Source organism: Orbicella faveolata, unplaced genomic scaffold (genome assembly GCF_042242905.1).
Source record: "Orbicella faveolata isolate gen_17 unplaced genomic scaffold, um_ofav_v1 contig_4, whole genome shotgun sequence".
Classification (NCBI taxonomy): Eukaryota; Metazoa; Cnidaria; class Anthozoa; order Scleractinia; family Merulinidae; genus Orbicella; species Orbicella faveolata.
In genome coordinates, this window is record NW_028301569.1 from 741320 (window position 1) to 758852 (window position 17533).

At 38.2% G+C, this 17533-nt stretch overlaps 1 protein-coding gene across 1 annotated transcript; it reads left to right on the top strand.

Annotated features, from left to right (window-relative positions):
- The first annotated feature begins 205 nt into the window (after window positions 1-205).
- Window positions 206-17389, top strand: LOC110053714 (substance-P receptor-like). Its single transcript, XM_089276093.1, has 2 exons — window positions 206-773; window positions 12324-17389. Exon 2 carries the CDS (start codon window positions 12360-12362, stop codon window positions 13449-13451), a length of 1092 nt encoding a protein of 363 aa, XP_089132219.1. The 5' UTR covers window positions 206-773; window positions 12324-12359; the 3' UTR covers window positions 13452-17389.
- The last annotated feature ends 144 nt before the right edge of the window (window positions 17390-17533 follow it).

Genomic DNA, 17533 nt, shown 5'->3' on the forward strand with positions numbered 1-17533 from the left:
AACTCTAATAGGATAAAAGGCCTTTTAGAGCTACGCATGCAATACGTCGTGAAAGAAAAATATTCTACCTCGCCCCCGCCATTGGTTCAGTTAGATTCAGAAAGTCGTTTGGCAGAATCAGAATCAAAAATCAGTCCAGTATAGAATATTATTTTGTATTATTTTAGTTAGAGTTGAAACGTGACCAGGCTGCAAATTAATAAAATTATGTTTAATGAAAACATCAGTATTATCCTTAATTTGTACACTGCTGAACAGTCAGCCCATGTAATTCAATGATTTCCTGTTGTGAAAGCTTGCCGGAGAGAACACAATGGTTTGAGACTATAGGTTGCTCGTTTAGCGGTCTAATTGCGATATGGAAAATAATTTGTGCGTCTTGTATGTAGACATCTTTGCTAACGCCACGTGTTCTATTTGTGTTCACTTAAACGAATCTGAATTTGAAATATACTGTAGATGTAACGATGAGCAGCTGTGCATCGATGACGTAAACAAACGCATTACCAGCGAATAGCAGGCAGCAATATTTTGATGGCAATCTTAATCATTATTAAAGAATGCTTGCAGTAGCCAAAATGGCGACGAGGTATGAAGGCGCTCAGTGTTGTAAACAAGGATTTGTAATACCAAAAGCAGACGAAATATAATGAATTGATGTAGTCTATAAAAAGAAGGCAAGCCTCCAACAAACTTTATGCTTTATATAGAAGACGTTTTCACTAACGCTGACATTATCTTAGAACAATCGACTGACAGAATTTGATCTTCAGGTAAAATTATACATATTATTTTCTGTGTATTTTGGTAATTATACACAAATTTGTAGTAAGAACACCATACTCAATAGCAGCTTTTGCGTCTCTTGCCAGCACTTTTCTGAGTTGTGTGTTGAAACGGACGCTCCAGGACGAAGTTCTACGTTCGTGTGACACTACCATGTTAAATAATTTGTAAAAAATTGTCGATTTTCAATATTATACGGCAAAACAAAAACTCTTACTGATATTCGCTAAATTATGTGAAACAAGTGATTCTGGTTTCGTGCAGTAGAACACAAAATTTGATCTATCAAACAATTTTACTTACGAATTTAGGGGAATTGCGTGATTGCAATGATAGTCCAAACACTCGATTTTTGACGTGGAAAATATCTTGCAGGATGTCTTGAGTTTTACGAGTCGTTATTTTAAAATACTAATTTAAGGCAAATCACCTATTTGATTTCCTTTAAGGTATGACCCAACGTATTCAGTCGAGTGTTCGCTCTGTCAAACCCATTCAGAGACTTTGATAACTGACAACTCAGATACTCTGCCTAGCTTTGGTATCAGTGCTTTTTCGATTGACATTGGTCAAATATTTCTCTGTTTAGCAAGATAACACGTTTTATTTTTGTCACTGTTTGCATGCTGGGTTTAAAATATCTAAGTTCTAATTCCTTTTATAGACGGTTTTGTTCAGTAGCTTTTGAGGTTGCTCATAAAATTAGATCGTCTTTAATGGAACGGTAAGCGCGGGGGCAATGAAGCCTCCGACGCGTTGCATCGTTAATGGCGTCTCACTGTTTTTAAACTTTCAAGCTTTAACGCTATTCATAGTTCTTTAAACAATTTACTCGTGGGTAGCCGTGACAACCCTCACCTGAGTTGCTCTCATCAAGCTTATGTTTTACTTATTTCTTGGAAAAATTCAGCCAACCTTTAAAATGAAGATCACGAGTCCTTAGGAGCAAGACAACTGGGCTTCACGAGTTGTCTAGCCTCAGCAGGTAGATTAGCCCAAGCAGGCGAGACAACTTTTTTCTCATACTGAAACACTTTGGCTCGCTATCCCGGGCCAACTCACGGTGTGCCGAGTCTCGCATACGTCTAAAGCCCATGTTTAAGGTTTTAAAACAGAAATTTGTATTAAATAAGTAAAACTTTACCCAGCAAAGGACACAGAGATCGAATAACTGAAAGAAACTCAAGTAAACACCAAGTCCTGTTGAAAACAAGGTCGCTAGATTTGTAGCCTCTAAAAATTAAGTCATTTTACTAACACTGCAAATAAAGAAGTTGGTAAAGGGTATTTTCGTGATCCGTGAATGGCCTAATTTTTTTCTCGTGAAATGTGAAATGGCTTGTTTTTTTCCTCATGAATTGTGATTTCATTAGAAGCCGTGAACCGTGATTTTCCAAAATAATTCTCCGTGAAATGAAAAAGAAGTATTAAATTCCTCGTGAACCATGATTCTGGCTGTGTCTGACAGGACAATCATCCCCCTTCGGGTTCTTGCTCGGATTTCTTTTTGTTGCGCGCAGAACAAGAAGCGGACGAATGATAAAGACATCTAACAAGGCTGTGCTGGGGTGCAACTTTCAAATATCATAAGTTACGTTAGTTCGCGTCAAAATATGCCTTTTTTTCGGGAAACGTGAAATGCCGATTTTATTTCCCATGAATTGTGAAAGGACCAATTTATTTTCCGTGAAACGTGATCTTGAGCCCCTTTACCGTCCTCAATTAACTGCAATGAGTCACGTTTCTCTTAGGAATATCAACACGGACCTTCCATTTTATTCAGGAAAGGTCAAAGGATATTGAGGATTATTTCTAAGAAACAATTTATTGGCGGTAAATGATTTAAGGAACTTGATTGATTGGTGTTCGAAGACTGATTAATGTGAACTTCCATAAGATAATATCAATATAAGCTGATTGGAGACAGGCAGTGAGGTTTACTAGCCTCTAGTGCCGGAGGGAAAAAAAGAATCAACTTAAATTGGGTGAGCGATAAAAGTGATCCATTATTATCTACAGGAAACGCTCATCCGGCGCATAAATTACCTTTGAAAACATTAATTTATCTCCGGACATTTTAAATTTCATGTCCTCAAGTCACAAGTCATTGACATATCATTGCAGGTGTGGAATTGTTCGCAATGTGCGATATAATTTCACATATTCAACGGTCTTTTTTCTGACAGACTTCGTGTATCCTTGCCTAAATATTGCGTCTTAAAAGCACGACGCAAGATAAGCATGCCTGCATAACGCCCCAAGAAAATCACAGCTAACAGGAAGCATAATAAGTCATAGTTTGAAGCAGTGGATTAAAGTCAGTATAAGTACTCAAATACAGGAATTTCAGAGTAAGCTAACCGTGGAAGTGTTGGGTGAAAGTACAGCTAAGGTGTAAAAACAGCTTAACATAGACTGTATAAGTTGGTTAGACTGGTGTAAGCATCAGGTGTATAACCAGCTAAGAATGAAAATATGAGCAACTATACATGAGCCGTTACGTATATAAACAGTCAAGGTAATTCTTCAGAAATAACTTGGACGATTTTTTTGAAAATTCCCCCGAATGTTCCCAATAAAAAGATGGGTCACCATACTCGCACAAGAGATATGATTGGCAAATGTTACCCCTTTATGCCTAATCACGTGCGTTATTCATCCCTAGCTGAAAGCAAAGGTTTTAATACTTGACAAAAACCTGATCATGAGGTAGAAATTCTCGAGCATAAGGAATCATTCTATATATAGCTTATGGAACAATAAGACAAGCTTAAACGAATCATTGTTATAGTTTGCATCCCCGATGAACGGTTTTGTGCACGCTTTCAACTATATCTTATTTTCCCTCTGAACAATTTTTTGTTTAATTTTTCAAATTAAAGGGGATAATTTGTGCACCAAAATTAAGTAATAAAAAGTATAAGTCGCCATGCTCTTTTAAGAGAAAACGAGCTTTCGAGCTTAGCTTAAAGGAAATCTCTTGATGTTCTAAAGGTGCGCGCGCTAATGAAGCAAAAACAAAACGTGCGCATTAGGAATCCGCAATACAATTCTGAGGAATCACCTTAAGCCTGAGGTGTATAAACAGCTAAGCATGAGGTTTTTAAATAATTTAAATTAAGATTTATACGAAACTAGGCATTAGGTGTATTACTAGCTAAGCATAAGGTCTTTAAACAGAAAACATTAGGTTTATTGGCAGCCAGGCGTAAGATGTATTAACAGCTAAGCATTGGGTGTATTAACAGCTAAGCATTAGATTTACGGAGAGCTAAGCACAGTGTGTGTGAATAGCTGGATATAAGTCGTATTGACAGCTAAGCATGAGGTTTTTAAATAGCGAAACATAAGGTTTATTAGCAGCAAGGTATAAGGGGTATTAACAGCTTAGCATAAGATGTACGGATAGCTAAGCACAGTGTGTATGAATAGCTAGACATACGTTGTATGAACAGCTAAGCATGAGGTCTTAAAACAGCGAAACATAAGGTTCATTAGCAGCAAGGCATAAGGGGTATTAACAGCTAAGCATGAGATGTACGGATAGCTAAGCACAGTGTGTATGAATAGCTAGACATAAGTCGTATTGACAGCTAAGCTCCAGTGTATGAACAGCTGAGCAGGAGGTCTTTAAACAGCGAAACAAAAGGTTTATTAGCAGCAAGGCATAATGGGTATTAACAGCTAAGCATTAGATGTACGGATAACTAAGCACAGTGTGTATGAATAGTTAGACATAAGTTGTATTGACAGCTAAGCACGAGTGTATGAACAGCTAAGCATGAGGTCTTAAAACAGCGAAACAAAAGGTTTATTGGCAGCAAGGCGTAAGGTGTATTAAAGCACGAGGTGTATGAACAGCTAAGTTTGAGGTGTATAAAGAAGCTGGCGTAAGGTGTATAAACAGCAAGCCTTGCGATTCAACAACAACGAGCTATATTTTTATGGCCTCAAACCGTTACCGCATTGAAAAGCAGTAGGCATTTTAAAAAACTGCTATAGTCGTAAACTACAAGAACAACAAAAGGCAATTTAGTTCCTCAGTAGAGATCTAGAGTGGATTCCTCTTAATGTTCTTTGTCATTAAAATAAAATGATATGTTTGATTTTTAGTTTGACGCACTATGAAAAGTCAACCACCATGCGTGTCTTGAGTCACGAATGAAACTAATCCTACGTGTAGATATTTTCTTAAAAGTAAACAAAGTAATTATGTTTCTGTTTTTCTTTTTATTTTGATGGAAATTGACAGTCACTCACGCTTTCACTGGCCATTATTTAACAAAGGTGGTTTCTCTAAGACTAGGAAACTTATTTCACTCCCAAATTAAAAAGAAGCAAATCACCAGAAACGGATAACAAATTACTCAAGAAATCACTGGAAGCAGCTTTTCGCTGAAAAAAATTTGAGTCAAACAGGTTGAACTTAGAAAACTCAATATTACATTTTATCTATAAAAGTGACCTACCCAGCGCTAACTGATCATATGCAACTTATTTCTCGATCCACTTAATTAAGATACGTAAACTAGCTGACATAACACGGCAAGTGTTTGCCAAAGTTTTTATAATTGATTGGCCCTGCTGCGGATTCTGAAAACAAGTACCTTTAGATCTGTGGGGAATAATTAGCAGCCAATCACATGCCGACGTTTTCCTGAGTGTTTTTTTTAGTTTAATGTCAGGAAGACAGCAGTAAACATTAATTTTAGTTCCTCCCTGCGGCTTGTGAGAGACATGCTAAACCGGATTGGACCTGTATAGTAAACCCGCGGTGTAGGTTGTCTCTCGTAGTTTTAATCCCTCACAGCTTGAACGGCTGCCATATATACCAAGTAAATTTGACTGAGAATTTTAGTGAAGGAAACAACAGCAACCGACGCCTAAGTGGTTGAAAGTAGCTAGTTTGCTTCCTCTCAAACCTGCTTCTAGAAAATCAAGTTCTAACTCTTCTGCCATTTGGAAAACACAGTAAGTATAATTCAGTGTAGCTTGCAGTTTCAGATATAAATTTCATTAATGACAGCAGTCTCGAACCTGACCTCTTTATTATTATTTTCTCCGTGTTCTTGCTGATAGAGCATCTCTTCTCATAAGTTATCCTTGAAGCCAGATTTCTAGCCTCGGTCAGTGCCGAGTTATATTTTTATATTCCTATCTGTGTCAATGTAACATGTCACATGTTTTTTGTATAAAACTTTGTATTTTAGCACCTTTGTTTTAGGTCATACTCCACGCGAGAGATTTGAACAGTTCCTGGGAGAAAGGAATACCTTGCAATCGATTTTCTCCAAAATAAATCGGTATTCAGCTAAACAAGGTATATCGTGATTTAATGCACATTAAGTTTAGAACGTAGGCGAAATTGATTATTGAGCTGTTGCCACCAAATGTTTGACCGTTGGCAACATCTGCTCTTTTAGGTCATCTAAATCAACTCTACAATTTTTCTGAATTCATTGATCTACCAAGAATTTACACGGCGCTGTTTTAAGGATGTTGTGAATGACATGCCTGGGGGACTGGGGTCTCAATGGTGTGTTGACTTTTACGGCTAACGGTTAATATTTTGGCTTTTTTGCTGCAAACGATTAATTTATGTTCCTTGCGGTCAGCAGAAATCTTAGAAATTAATTATCTTTGTTTTAAAAATTTATAAATTAACTTTCATTGTTTAAAACAGTTAAAAATTTATTTTGATTACTGTAAAACATTCTTAAAGGACCACTCCAGGACGGAGAACGGTATTGTTATAAGAATTGCAGACTAATATCGCTTACAAGCCACGAGACAAGACGCAAAAAAGCCGTGTCAAGAGATCTTGAGACTTTCACTGTCGTGGCAAAAATGTTTTTAGGGTTAACATTTTTTAGCGGCTAACGGTTAAAATTTACAAATTTTTATGCCTAATGGTTAAATTTTTGGCTCGTTTTACGACTAACCGTTAACCCCATTGAGACCCTCTTGGAGTCAGTCGTTCGCTCTTTGGTATCGTCAATACTTTACAATATGTAACTTGTGATAATCAGTATTGACATAAATTAATATTTTGCCGACACGGAACTGAGAACTGGGTGCTAGCGACTCATGGTTAGTGCGTTTGTAAAAAGAGACGGTTGAGAAACTTGTGACATTCTATGGTCAGCCTTGTCACTCGCAATTTCGGATAAGGTTTATTTTTGGTTCTAGTGTGGTGTAAATAGTGTTATCTTATGTACATGTATCTTTCAATCTGTTGTTTACATAATAACCTTAAAACCCCAAAGGTAACGCCACCACATTTGGTCGGGGGTACAATGTCCCCATTTTTCCTAATTAAGAGTGCCTGCCTGTAAAAATCAGACAAATTCTTAGTTTCGCGGCAAGGGTCGAAAAGTCGATTTCGCTCATATTCCTATGGTAGATAGGCTAGGGCATGACAAAAACTACTGGATAGTTTTTTTTGGCAAAACATCCTTTTATCTTAAAGAAATATGCAAATTACCAAATTCCGTTAAAATCGTCATTTGACGCACCATTTTATTAAACAAGTTTGAGAGCCTCGCATGCAAAACCACATCATTCTTCCGTCTTTAAAACACTCAAATATTTTTGTCCAATGTTTAATTGTGTACCTTGAATATTTTTTCACTATCGGGTTATAAATTTAGCTAAATTTCTTAGTAAACATGGAGTCAATTCAATACAATCATGATAGGCGTCATTCTCGGAGACCCAGGGGTAGTTAGAGGGGGCGGGAAAAAAGTCTAAACGGGTCTTCGCCCGAACTTTTTTCTCACTCGTTTGGACTTTTCCCCGCTCCAAATAACTGCCCCTGGGTCTCCGAGGATGACGTCTATAATGATTGTCTTCAATTGACTCCATGTTCACTAAGAAATTTAAAACCCGATAGCGAAAAAATATTCAAGGTACACCAACCTCTATTAAGCGGCCAACCCCTATTAAGTGGCCACCTCCCATTTCCCCTAGGGTAGCCCACTCTATTATATGTAAACCAAAAATAATTGTACAGCGCGAAAAGACCTAGGTACGAGTTTACCGTTACCGTATTACGCAGGGCATGCAGGTAGCGGTGGCCTAGTAAAAGATGACAACACGGGCAATGGTTAACTATTCATTCTTTTCATTGCTTAATTTAATCTCTTCCTACTCATTAAGATTGTGTGCTCCCTGTGGTTCCAAGCCTTACGGAGCTTTACGTATCAGGATAGAAATTGTCCTATCCCTACTCCCTAAAATGGGATGACAGCATTGCGTGACGAACAAACAAGGAACCGCTGCAAGCAAAGATTCAAGCAGCAATAGATCAAACGATGATCAACCGTAATATTTTGCTGTAGTGCAAAGCAAGCAGCTATCTACAAATCACTTAGCCGTTTTTGACTTAGATGCAGTGGTGATCATATGTGTCGAAAGAGGGTCATAGATTCATGGCATTCGACCGTTAAATAAGTTGACATCAGACGTAGTGTAAACAAAAGCAAACTTCTGCTTTATGTGCGACGAATGGTGACAGAAACATGCCAAATCGGCTTTTGGACCTGCCTTTTACAGCAAATAAGGTTAGCACATTTCGAAATTATCAGCTCTGTGTCTATTTCAAATTAATATAGCTCAAGACATGTAGCGCGTGCTAAAATATATGTCTAACCCGGAAATCGACCATTTTACAGTTGTCTGCTCAGTGACCTAGCCTTTGTATGGCAGCGAGGCTAGAGTTGACCTTGTTTTGATACAGACCTCACTGCTTTTGTCATGTAAATGCACCTAGTTAGCATCAGAACAACTTGTTTTACACAACAAAAGCAGTGAGGTCTGTATCAAAACAAGGTCAACTCTACCCTCGCTGCCATACAAAGGCCAGGTCACTGAGCAGACAACTGTAAAATGGTCTATTGAAATTTGACGAAGGATGGTCAAATATCTGCATTTTAAACGTACTTTGAAAAGCTCTCGCGTCGCTCGCAATCATTTGCCCGAAGAAATTTTTACAGGTATCTGTAGACCATTCTTCTGCGATTCGACCACCGGAGGCTTAGTCCATTTGAAGGTTTCGCACATGGTGAAAATCAATTATTTTTACGAAGTACTTTTAAGTGAATGAAATACATGTCTTCGAAATTTAATCATTTTGCACCCAACAAAAACCGCAACATTCCCTAAAATCAACCCAGTACACAGTTAAACATTGCACAAAAATATTTGAGTGGTTTAAAGACGGAAGAATGATGTGGTTTTGCATGCGAGGCTCTCAAACTTGTTTAATAAAATGGTGCGTCAAATGAAGATTTTAAGGAAATTCGGCAATTTGCATGCCCTAGCCTATCTACCGTAAAAATATGAGTGAAATCGAATTTTCGACCCCTGCCGAGTTATTTTCCATATTTATGGACAGGGACTCTTAAGAGGCTGTCTCTGTAAAAACCTACCACTGATTTTACTTCGAAAATTCGATTTTTCTCATAAGCTGGGATTTCGGAGCCCTTACCTATTCAATTACTAAAATGAGTTTTATTTGATTAAAAATTCTACTTAAACTTTTCTAGGATTAATTGAAGTTCGGTCCGCTCGACACAAGTTGCATGCCTGCTGAAACTGGAAAAATAGCACATATTGCCGGTGCTCTAAAAAAACATGAATAGAAAGTATAAATGGCCCTTAATTTAAAACAATAATAAAATTTGTCTGCCCACTAGGTTTTCAAAACTAACGACCGCTTAAAGTTCAGGAAATTTTGAAAATATTCCACTCGAAAATATAACACTCGCCTTCGTAAGGCGCTCCGATAAATTCACGTAAATACCTTACCTGGCTTCAAGATTAAAGTTTTGGTCCTTTGTAGCGATCCTTGAAACCTAGGTAGCATTAAAACTGCCAGCTTGCAGCTTTTCCTTCCAGCGGTAGGTTTGATTACAAGGTACATTTATACATTCCTCATATCACATCATCATGATTCCGGTGATACTCACGGGAAGATTGGGAACTAAAACACCTGTTTTAAACACAACATGGCTGTGGCACTTATCAATCCTTCCTTGGATCCCCGGATCACTCTTTACTGTTCATAAATGTATGTGTGCCGAGAGTTGTCCAAAAGAGTGCTTCTACAAACCTTTCAAAAGGACTCTGCATGATTAAACCGGCTTGGAGGAAAACAATGGCCAGTAATACAAAGAACATCGAAGTATGTGACCGTCACGCTCGACACAGATGAGGAACGTATAAATGTACCTTGTATACAAACCTACCGCTGGAAGGAAAAGCTGCAAGCTGGCAGTTTTAATAATGCTACCTAGGTTTCAAGGATCGCTACAAAGGACCAAAATTTAATCTTGAAGCCAGGTAAGGTATTTACGTGAATTTATCGGAGCACTCTACGAAGGCGAGTATATTAGTTACTAACTGGAACATTTTCAAAATTTCTTGAACTTTAAGCGGTCGTTAGTTTTGAAAACCTAGTGGGCAGACAAATTTTACTATTGTTTTAAATTAAAGGCCATTTATACTTTCTATTCATGTAGTTCAGCAGTTTCAAACAGGTGCCACATTTTTAAAACGTGCCTTCGAATTAGAGCTATTTTCGCGTTTGGTTCAAAACTCGATTTAACGGGTAGAAAATCTCTTAACCGTTGAAGGAACAACATTGAATTATAATTGCAACATGGCTAAACAAACTGCTATGATATATCTATAGTTAAAAAAAAGAACTGGGAGTTTTGAGCGAATATTAATTTTTTTAGAGCGCCGGCAATATGTGCTATTTTTCCAGTTTCGGCAGGTACGCAACTTGTGTCGAGCGGACCGAACTTTAATTAATCCTAGAAAAGTTCAATTAGAATTTTTAATCAAATAAAACTCATTTTAGTGATTGAATAGCGTAAGGGCTTCGAAATCCCAGCTTATGAGAAAAATCGAATTTTCGAAGTAAAATCAGTGGTCGGTTTTTACAGAGACAGCCTCTTAAATGTTTTTGGGATTTACATTTGGGGTTCATGGTGTCAATTACAACATATCTTGGGCTTTGCTGACCAACTCCTCATAAGCTTTGGGTACGTTTGGTTGTGTAGTGAAGGCAAAATTTATGAAATACATCGAATATTCATCAATCATTCCAGGAGTCCGCATTGTTTATTAGGCGATATCCATTGTAATAAAGGAATTTAAACATTTTGTATAATAATATAATGTTAAATCGTCTAATATCCAAAAGAGAAGACCCAGATGTTAGGTAATAACTCTATTGAAGTGCTACAGTTGTAAGTCTTATGCCGAAAACCTGTTTTATTTTCTGAACGAAAATTTGTCGACTTTTGGATTCCCCCACGTATTTTTGCTGCTTTTCGTCTTCATTTAGTCGCTTTTATTGACGTTTCACGCTGACAAGTTTTACGATAAGAGATACTTGTCGCACTCATTTTCATGTAAGACCAAAACACAAGTATAACTGCTGATAACCGGCATTCCATGAACCAGGCAGAAAGCTAGAAATGTACCCGAGATTCGGAGATTGTGAGAATTTCACATAATCACTTAACCCGTCTCCCCTTCCCTCCTGGGGTCGACAGGGATTATATCGCTTACATCCCCCATGTACGATATGCAGTCCTTAGAGTAACTGCCACAAATTCTAACGAATTCATGATCGACATTTTTGTAAGACCTCGTAAAATAGCTTAAACCTCACAACAACAGGTCGTCTTATTCAGCAGCAACACTTGTATTGATGAAAAATATTTGCAGTACTTTCAAAGAGTGACAAACAGCCGCTGGATAATTTCAAAAAGTTGAAAAAAGTAGCTGTGGAGCTTTGGCGCTTTGAATAGGTTTTTGAGCGCAAAGAATTAGTAACTAAAGGTGAAGTCAGCGTCAGGCCATTGGCCCATGCATACGAAGCCGCTTAACCTGGTTTCTGTCGCATGAAGCGACTAGGAGTACTTCTCCTCCCTCCTAGATGGGATACAAGTTTATCACGGGTTAACCTCCCAACATCAAATTCGCCGGTACCCTTTTGGGTGGAGAGAGGCCCTGTGGGAGTAAAGTGTCTCGCCAAAGAACACAATGCCACGACCCAAGGCTGATCGTTCCGTAGTCCAGCGAGTTAATCATTAGGTCATAGTGCCACCACACACAGAATGTTTTTTAAACTGTCCCAGTCACCCGTGTGGCAATTAAGTCTTCGGGAACTTCCAGTTAGCAAAGACCGCACTTCTCGAACCATTTTCCTAATACAATATAGGCTGAGTGCAAAGTGAATCCAGAGAATCTACAAAATAGTAATAACCTGCCAACTATTTACATGAAGTAACCTGCAAAGAAGTCATCATATTTTTTTCGTTAACTATATAAGCTGTCTTGCCTGTGGGCAAGCAAAAGCAAATGTTGGGTAAAATAATATCTAAAACAAAAATGTCAACACCTGATGTAGAATTGACGAAACAAGTGATTATGTGCTAGAGTGAAGCTCTACTCTTGTATAGTCAGGTTCTGTATAGTTTGCTTGGAAGTGCATATCTCAGTCTGCTGTCTCTTTTTTGTAGATTTTCCTCCTGGACGTTCCAGCAAAATAACAAAACATGTTTAACAACAGTTCAGTTAACCTCCAACAGCCTAATGACTATGGCATGAAATCCTTAAGCAAATTACTTCCTATTGCCCTAACCATAGTTCTGACAAACGGACTCGTGTTCGTCATGTTTTACAAAAGGAAACGCCTTCGTACGACGTCAAATTACTTGTTGCTTGGTTTGGCTACTTGCGACTTCTTTACAGGAGCTATCAACATCCCAATCTTCATCACTTTTTCTTTTGAAGTTGTACCACCAACCTTGGCAAAATACTTTGGATTTGGGATGTACATCTTACACACCCTCATGGCAGTATCGGCTGGCTATCATATTCTCATCATAACTGCGGAAAAGTACATGGCAATTATGACACCACTTAGACACCACTTGGTAACCAAGAAAACAGTGCTAATAATATTACTGGGGATTTGGATAATATCTGCACTTATTGCTATCATTCCTATTTCTTGGGACGATAGCAACTCACGCCTTGTTTGGTACATTGCCCATGCTTCAGTTTGCCTTTTCATAGTTTTCTTTGTCCCTTATGTATTTATTGTTTATGCGTTCACAGCTATGTTCAGAGTGATTTCTAAACGTCAAAGACCCAGGCTTCAGAATGATATTACCAGATCAAGGTTCCAAGTGAAAAAAAATAATGACCGAAAATGCATAGTAATTTTTGCAATCATGGCGATATTGTTTGCGATTTGTTGGTTGCCATACTTCACCATCATGCTTGTGATTTACGTCAAAGAGTATCTATCGTCAGATTTTGAGGAAACTTTCTTAAAACTTTTCGAAGTATTTGCCAATGTTCGATACATGACATCCATCACCAACCCTTTGCTCTATACGTTCTTTAAGCGCGACTTCTGGCATGCCTTAAAAACCCTTCTTGGCCACTTTCCAAGAGCCTCCAAAACATTACGTGGCTTTTCTCTGAGGCCTACTGTAAGACATACTCATGACATGACGCGGCCAGTTTCTTTAGAAAGCAACTTGATATTATTGGTTTCTTGGAATAGACTCAATGCCGACAGTATTGGACTCGATGCACCATACTCAGTTTCAGAGGAGCCAGTTATCTCTCAGCTCTAAGGCCTATCGCGCGAAATGGCCATGTGCGAATACAGAAAATGGCGGACTTCGACGACCGAAAGAATATCCAAAAAGGAAATATAAGAATGTAAAGAATGTTGATGTAAAAAACCAGTAAATATCAGTACTACTTCCTTATTCTAAGATTCAAATATACTAAATAACTCCCTCCCATAATTTTAGGCAAGGGAAACCTCCAATCTTATTTTGGTAAATTGAAGAGTTATAAGAATGTTAAACAGTGCGGTGTGCAACGTACAACGTATTGACCGGCAAGCCATCTATAATTGGCATAATAATTGTTGAGCAATTTGATTTTAAAAGACGGAATCAAATATTTAGATTTATGACATTTATTAGCCATTTTCCGTGTCTGTCTGGTGTTGTTGCACAGTACGGGTTATTTGCCTATTCCTTTTTCAGTTTGTTTCTTACTGCGCATATCAAATGCTTTCCAGCATTATTTAAGCTGCATGATCATTGACTCCCGCACGAATTGGTTGCCTCTAAATCTTAAAGTGATATTTTTACGGTTCAGCGCATGAGCAGGCTATGGCGCTTTCTTAATGACCCACATGCTGTTCAGCATTTCATCGGACTAATTCGTGCTAACAGAATGACTCATCATTACTTTTCAAGGAAGGCTCCCACAGATTTACTCAGAGCTTACTTTAGAGAGCTTGCTTTCATGCTCAGTGTTCAATATGGAGTTTAACACTCAGCCAGAGTTGCTTGTCCACTCGTGCAAGGCACGAGTTATCTACCCACGCCTGCTAGGTTTATAAACAATGCCTCACGGTGCGAGTCGGAACAGTCTAACCTAACTCTAAGGACAAATATTACCTCTATTACCGTGTTTTCACAGCCGATTGCGAAATTTTCAAATCAAAATTTCTCTCAGTGACCATCATCATCTATTGTTTCATAAATAATGGAGTGGGCTTCCGTTGTGGTTTCCACATGCGCTTTACCCCTTTAGTACCTGACTGGACTCTTATCCTTTGCCTCTTGACTTCAGTGCTTCAGTCAGTGTCTTCTACCCCGTAGGACGAGATAATTCTTTCGCGGTGTGGTATTTGGACGGAGCATGATAGTCGAGTATATTCCGGGTACCTACTTAATGTCTTCCCAGAAAAGGCAAAATAAGCAAAAAGGTAAATCAATCAAGCAATTAACTTTATCTAATTGCTTAACTGAACTAGAAGCTTGTTCGTAATTCTAAAACCGCTCGGCTACATAAACAATAGCCTCCATTTGGCGCGAAAATATGCTAGCCTTGTCACCCACTCGACTCTGGCAAGACGTGAGTTATATTCCAAGTCCCCCCTAATGAGATGTAGTTTTTCGACCGTATACGGATGGAAAACGACCTTTTCAAAAACTGTACGGATCGACAAGCTGGGTCACACTCTCTACTCCGGTAAGACGTGATTTATAATCTAAGTCCCCTTAATAAGATGCAACAGTCTTTTTTACTGTCTGTCAAACTGTGCAGATCGAAAAGTTGTTTTTTCGGACCGTATCAGATTGTGTGTATTGGACAATCCTCCAAAAACTGGAGAATATCCGAGTAATATTCCCAATTTTCAAAATTGCGCCTGTTGCGAAAAACATTTGAAGGTTTCTAAACACAATAGGCCCCATTTGGTGCAAAAATATGCATAGGTATTTGTCCTTGGACTTTATCTGTTCCTCAAAGCTCACAGTTTTCCTCGAGCTACGCTCTCGGAAAACCTTAGTCACGTGACGAGTTTAGACCAATCGCGCGCGAGTGAAAATATTTGATGCATTATAACTCAAAATATCATGATACATGTCTCGCAGATCAATTATCTGTCTCTGCATTCGGCTTCGGCAAATAAGTGATCTCTTCACTACTGACAAATCGTTATTTTGCTCTACCTCGTACAATAATTGTTAAATATGAGCAATAAATAAAGAACAGATAAATAAAGAAAATTTATATAAATAAATAATATAAATAAAATGTAAATTTCCAATCGTTAGTCATATATCAGCGTTTAATAAATTTAAACAATCAATACCTAAATAGTTTGAATTGCGTGTACAATGTAGTTTAAATTACAACCACCTACTAATGCCCCGTCCACGCTTCGCCGCAGGAATTTGAACTGAAGCGCAACACTGGTCATTTGGAATTTGTGTTTGTAAAAACACCGGCGGGGAAATCATTTGAATCATCGTTTTAAAAAGCTCCGTTTTCAAAATGTTTTCCGTCCACATGAAAACGAAAAGCTTGCGTTTTCAAATTCCTCCTGTTTGAAGAGCGTTTTCCAAAAGCTCCGTTTTCGTGACGGATTCGTGTGGACGTTAGGCCTAACCGTAGAAATAAAGCTGCGTTTTCAAATTCCTCCAGCGTAGTGTGGCCAGGGCCTAAACAAGAACTACAATTATAATGTAATAGCAATTGTGACTTAGTAATAATCACGAAAAAGAGTTTGTCACGGAATAATAATTGTGTTTAACAGGGTATTTTGTATCAGAAAATGCAATAACAGTGAGTTATGAAATTTTAATTTGGTGTCGTTGACAAGCATTAGTTCTCGATTAGGTGTAATAAAGGTAGTGTTTATTCGTTTGACTATCGTAAGCAAAACATCACGCTTAGGTACTGATGTTGTAACAGCTTATTGTACAGTGGAATACCGGCTTAATACGGACACAGGTTAATACGGACAACGGACACTGGTCACTCCAAACTCTCTATTTTCATCGTCACAACTGTAAACATTGCACGCTGTTCAAATAATGACAGATTTCTACGGGTGAATACAATTTCATCACTACAAAACTGTAGCAAAATAGCGAGACATGTTTGATTTTGATCAGTCCGTCTTTTTTCCGGTGTTTAACCCTTAACTGTAGTTTTCCGCCTCCTATTATTCCTCCTCCTTTTTGAGGCGTCTTTATATCGATACTGACATGTGTCCGTTACGTGTTTCTGAGAGCCCGCTTATACGGACACCCGGTATGTTGGCGTAATGGCATTTCCTCTTGGTGTCCGTATTAACCGGGTTGCAATGTATTTCTTTATTATTATTAATATTATTATTATTATTTCTTATTTCTTATTTCTTATTTATTATTATCAATAACAATTACTGAAAAATGATCGCTTTTAAAATGTCTGTCCGGGGGAGCATAGGACGTCCACTAATACCCTCCAACGTACACGCTTCATTGTTTAAATGTTTTGGCTCTCTCCCAGGAGTAGCGTAGCCCACTCTTTCCAACTTCTGCGGCATGGACCGCTTCCAGTTGTTCGTTGGCCGTCCAACTTTCCAGGTATAAATGTGGAACATCACAAGTGTAAATACAGGGGTTTATACGGAAGGGCAGTAGATAAAGTTTCGGAAGGACGGATTCAGAATTTTTTGCAGTTACCTAATGCAACACACTGAGCATAACAGCAGTGAGGAAATGTGAAAACACTCGCTTAATTACAGCTCTATATTTTTTGCGTGTTGTCAAATATCCCTCACGCTTAATAAGCATAATATCATGCGTACGGGATTCACGCATTTCCCATACGTAGCATTTCGCAACCGTTATTTGGGTCGTCTCGGAACGCTTCTCCTGTCCGCTAAAATATCAAGTCATTTGAAAATTGAGAAAAGTAGGAAAGCCTTCTCAAGCCTTCTTTTAGGGCTCATGCTTTCTACATTTCGTCTGGGCTATCGATTCACGATGACCTTGCTGAATAATATTTTCCCACAAAAGACGACTGGGTATTGGTCACATGACGATGATGAAGCGATATGTACAAGTAATTGGCCAAATCATAAGACAATTTGAAATCAGACGAGCTGATAATCAGCAAAGCATCAAGTTAGCCACCACTGGTAGTCATAATTGTTTCTATTGTGTACAGATGTTAAAGTGCAGTGGCAATTATCATAAAATATACAATGCTTCTTCGAAAGAATAAAGCCAATATTTAAGTTAGAGTCGAATTTCGGTAACATAATTTGCTTATCTGAATTATTGCTGCGTGTAGCTATGTATGGGTTGTACAACTGAAAAAAAAAGAAACAATTACGATACAAATTTTAAAATGTATG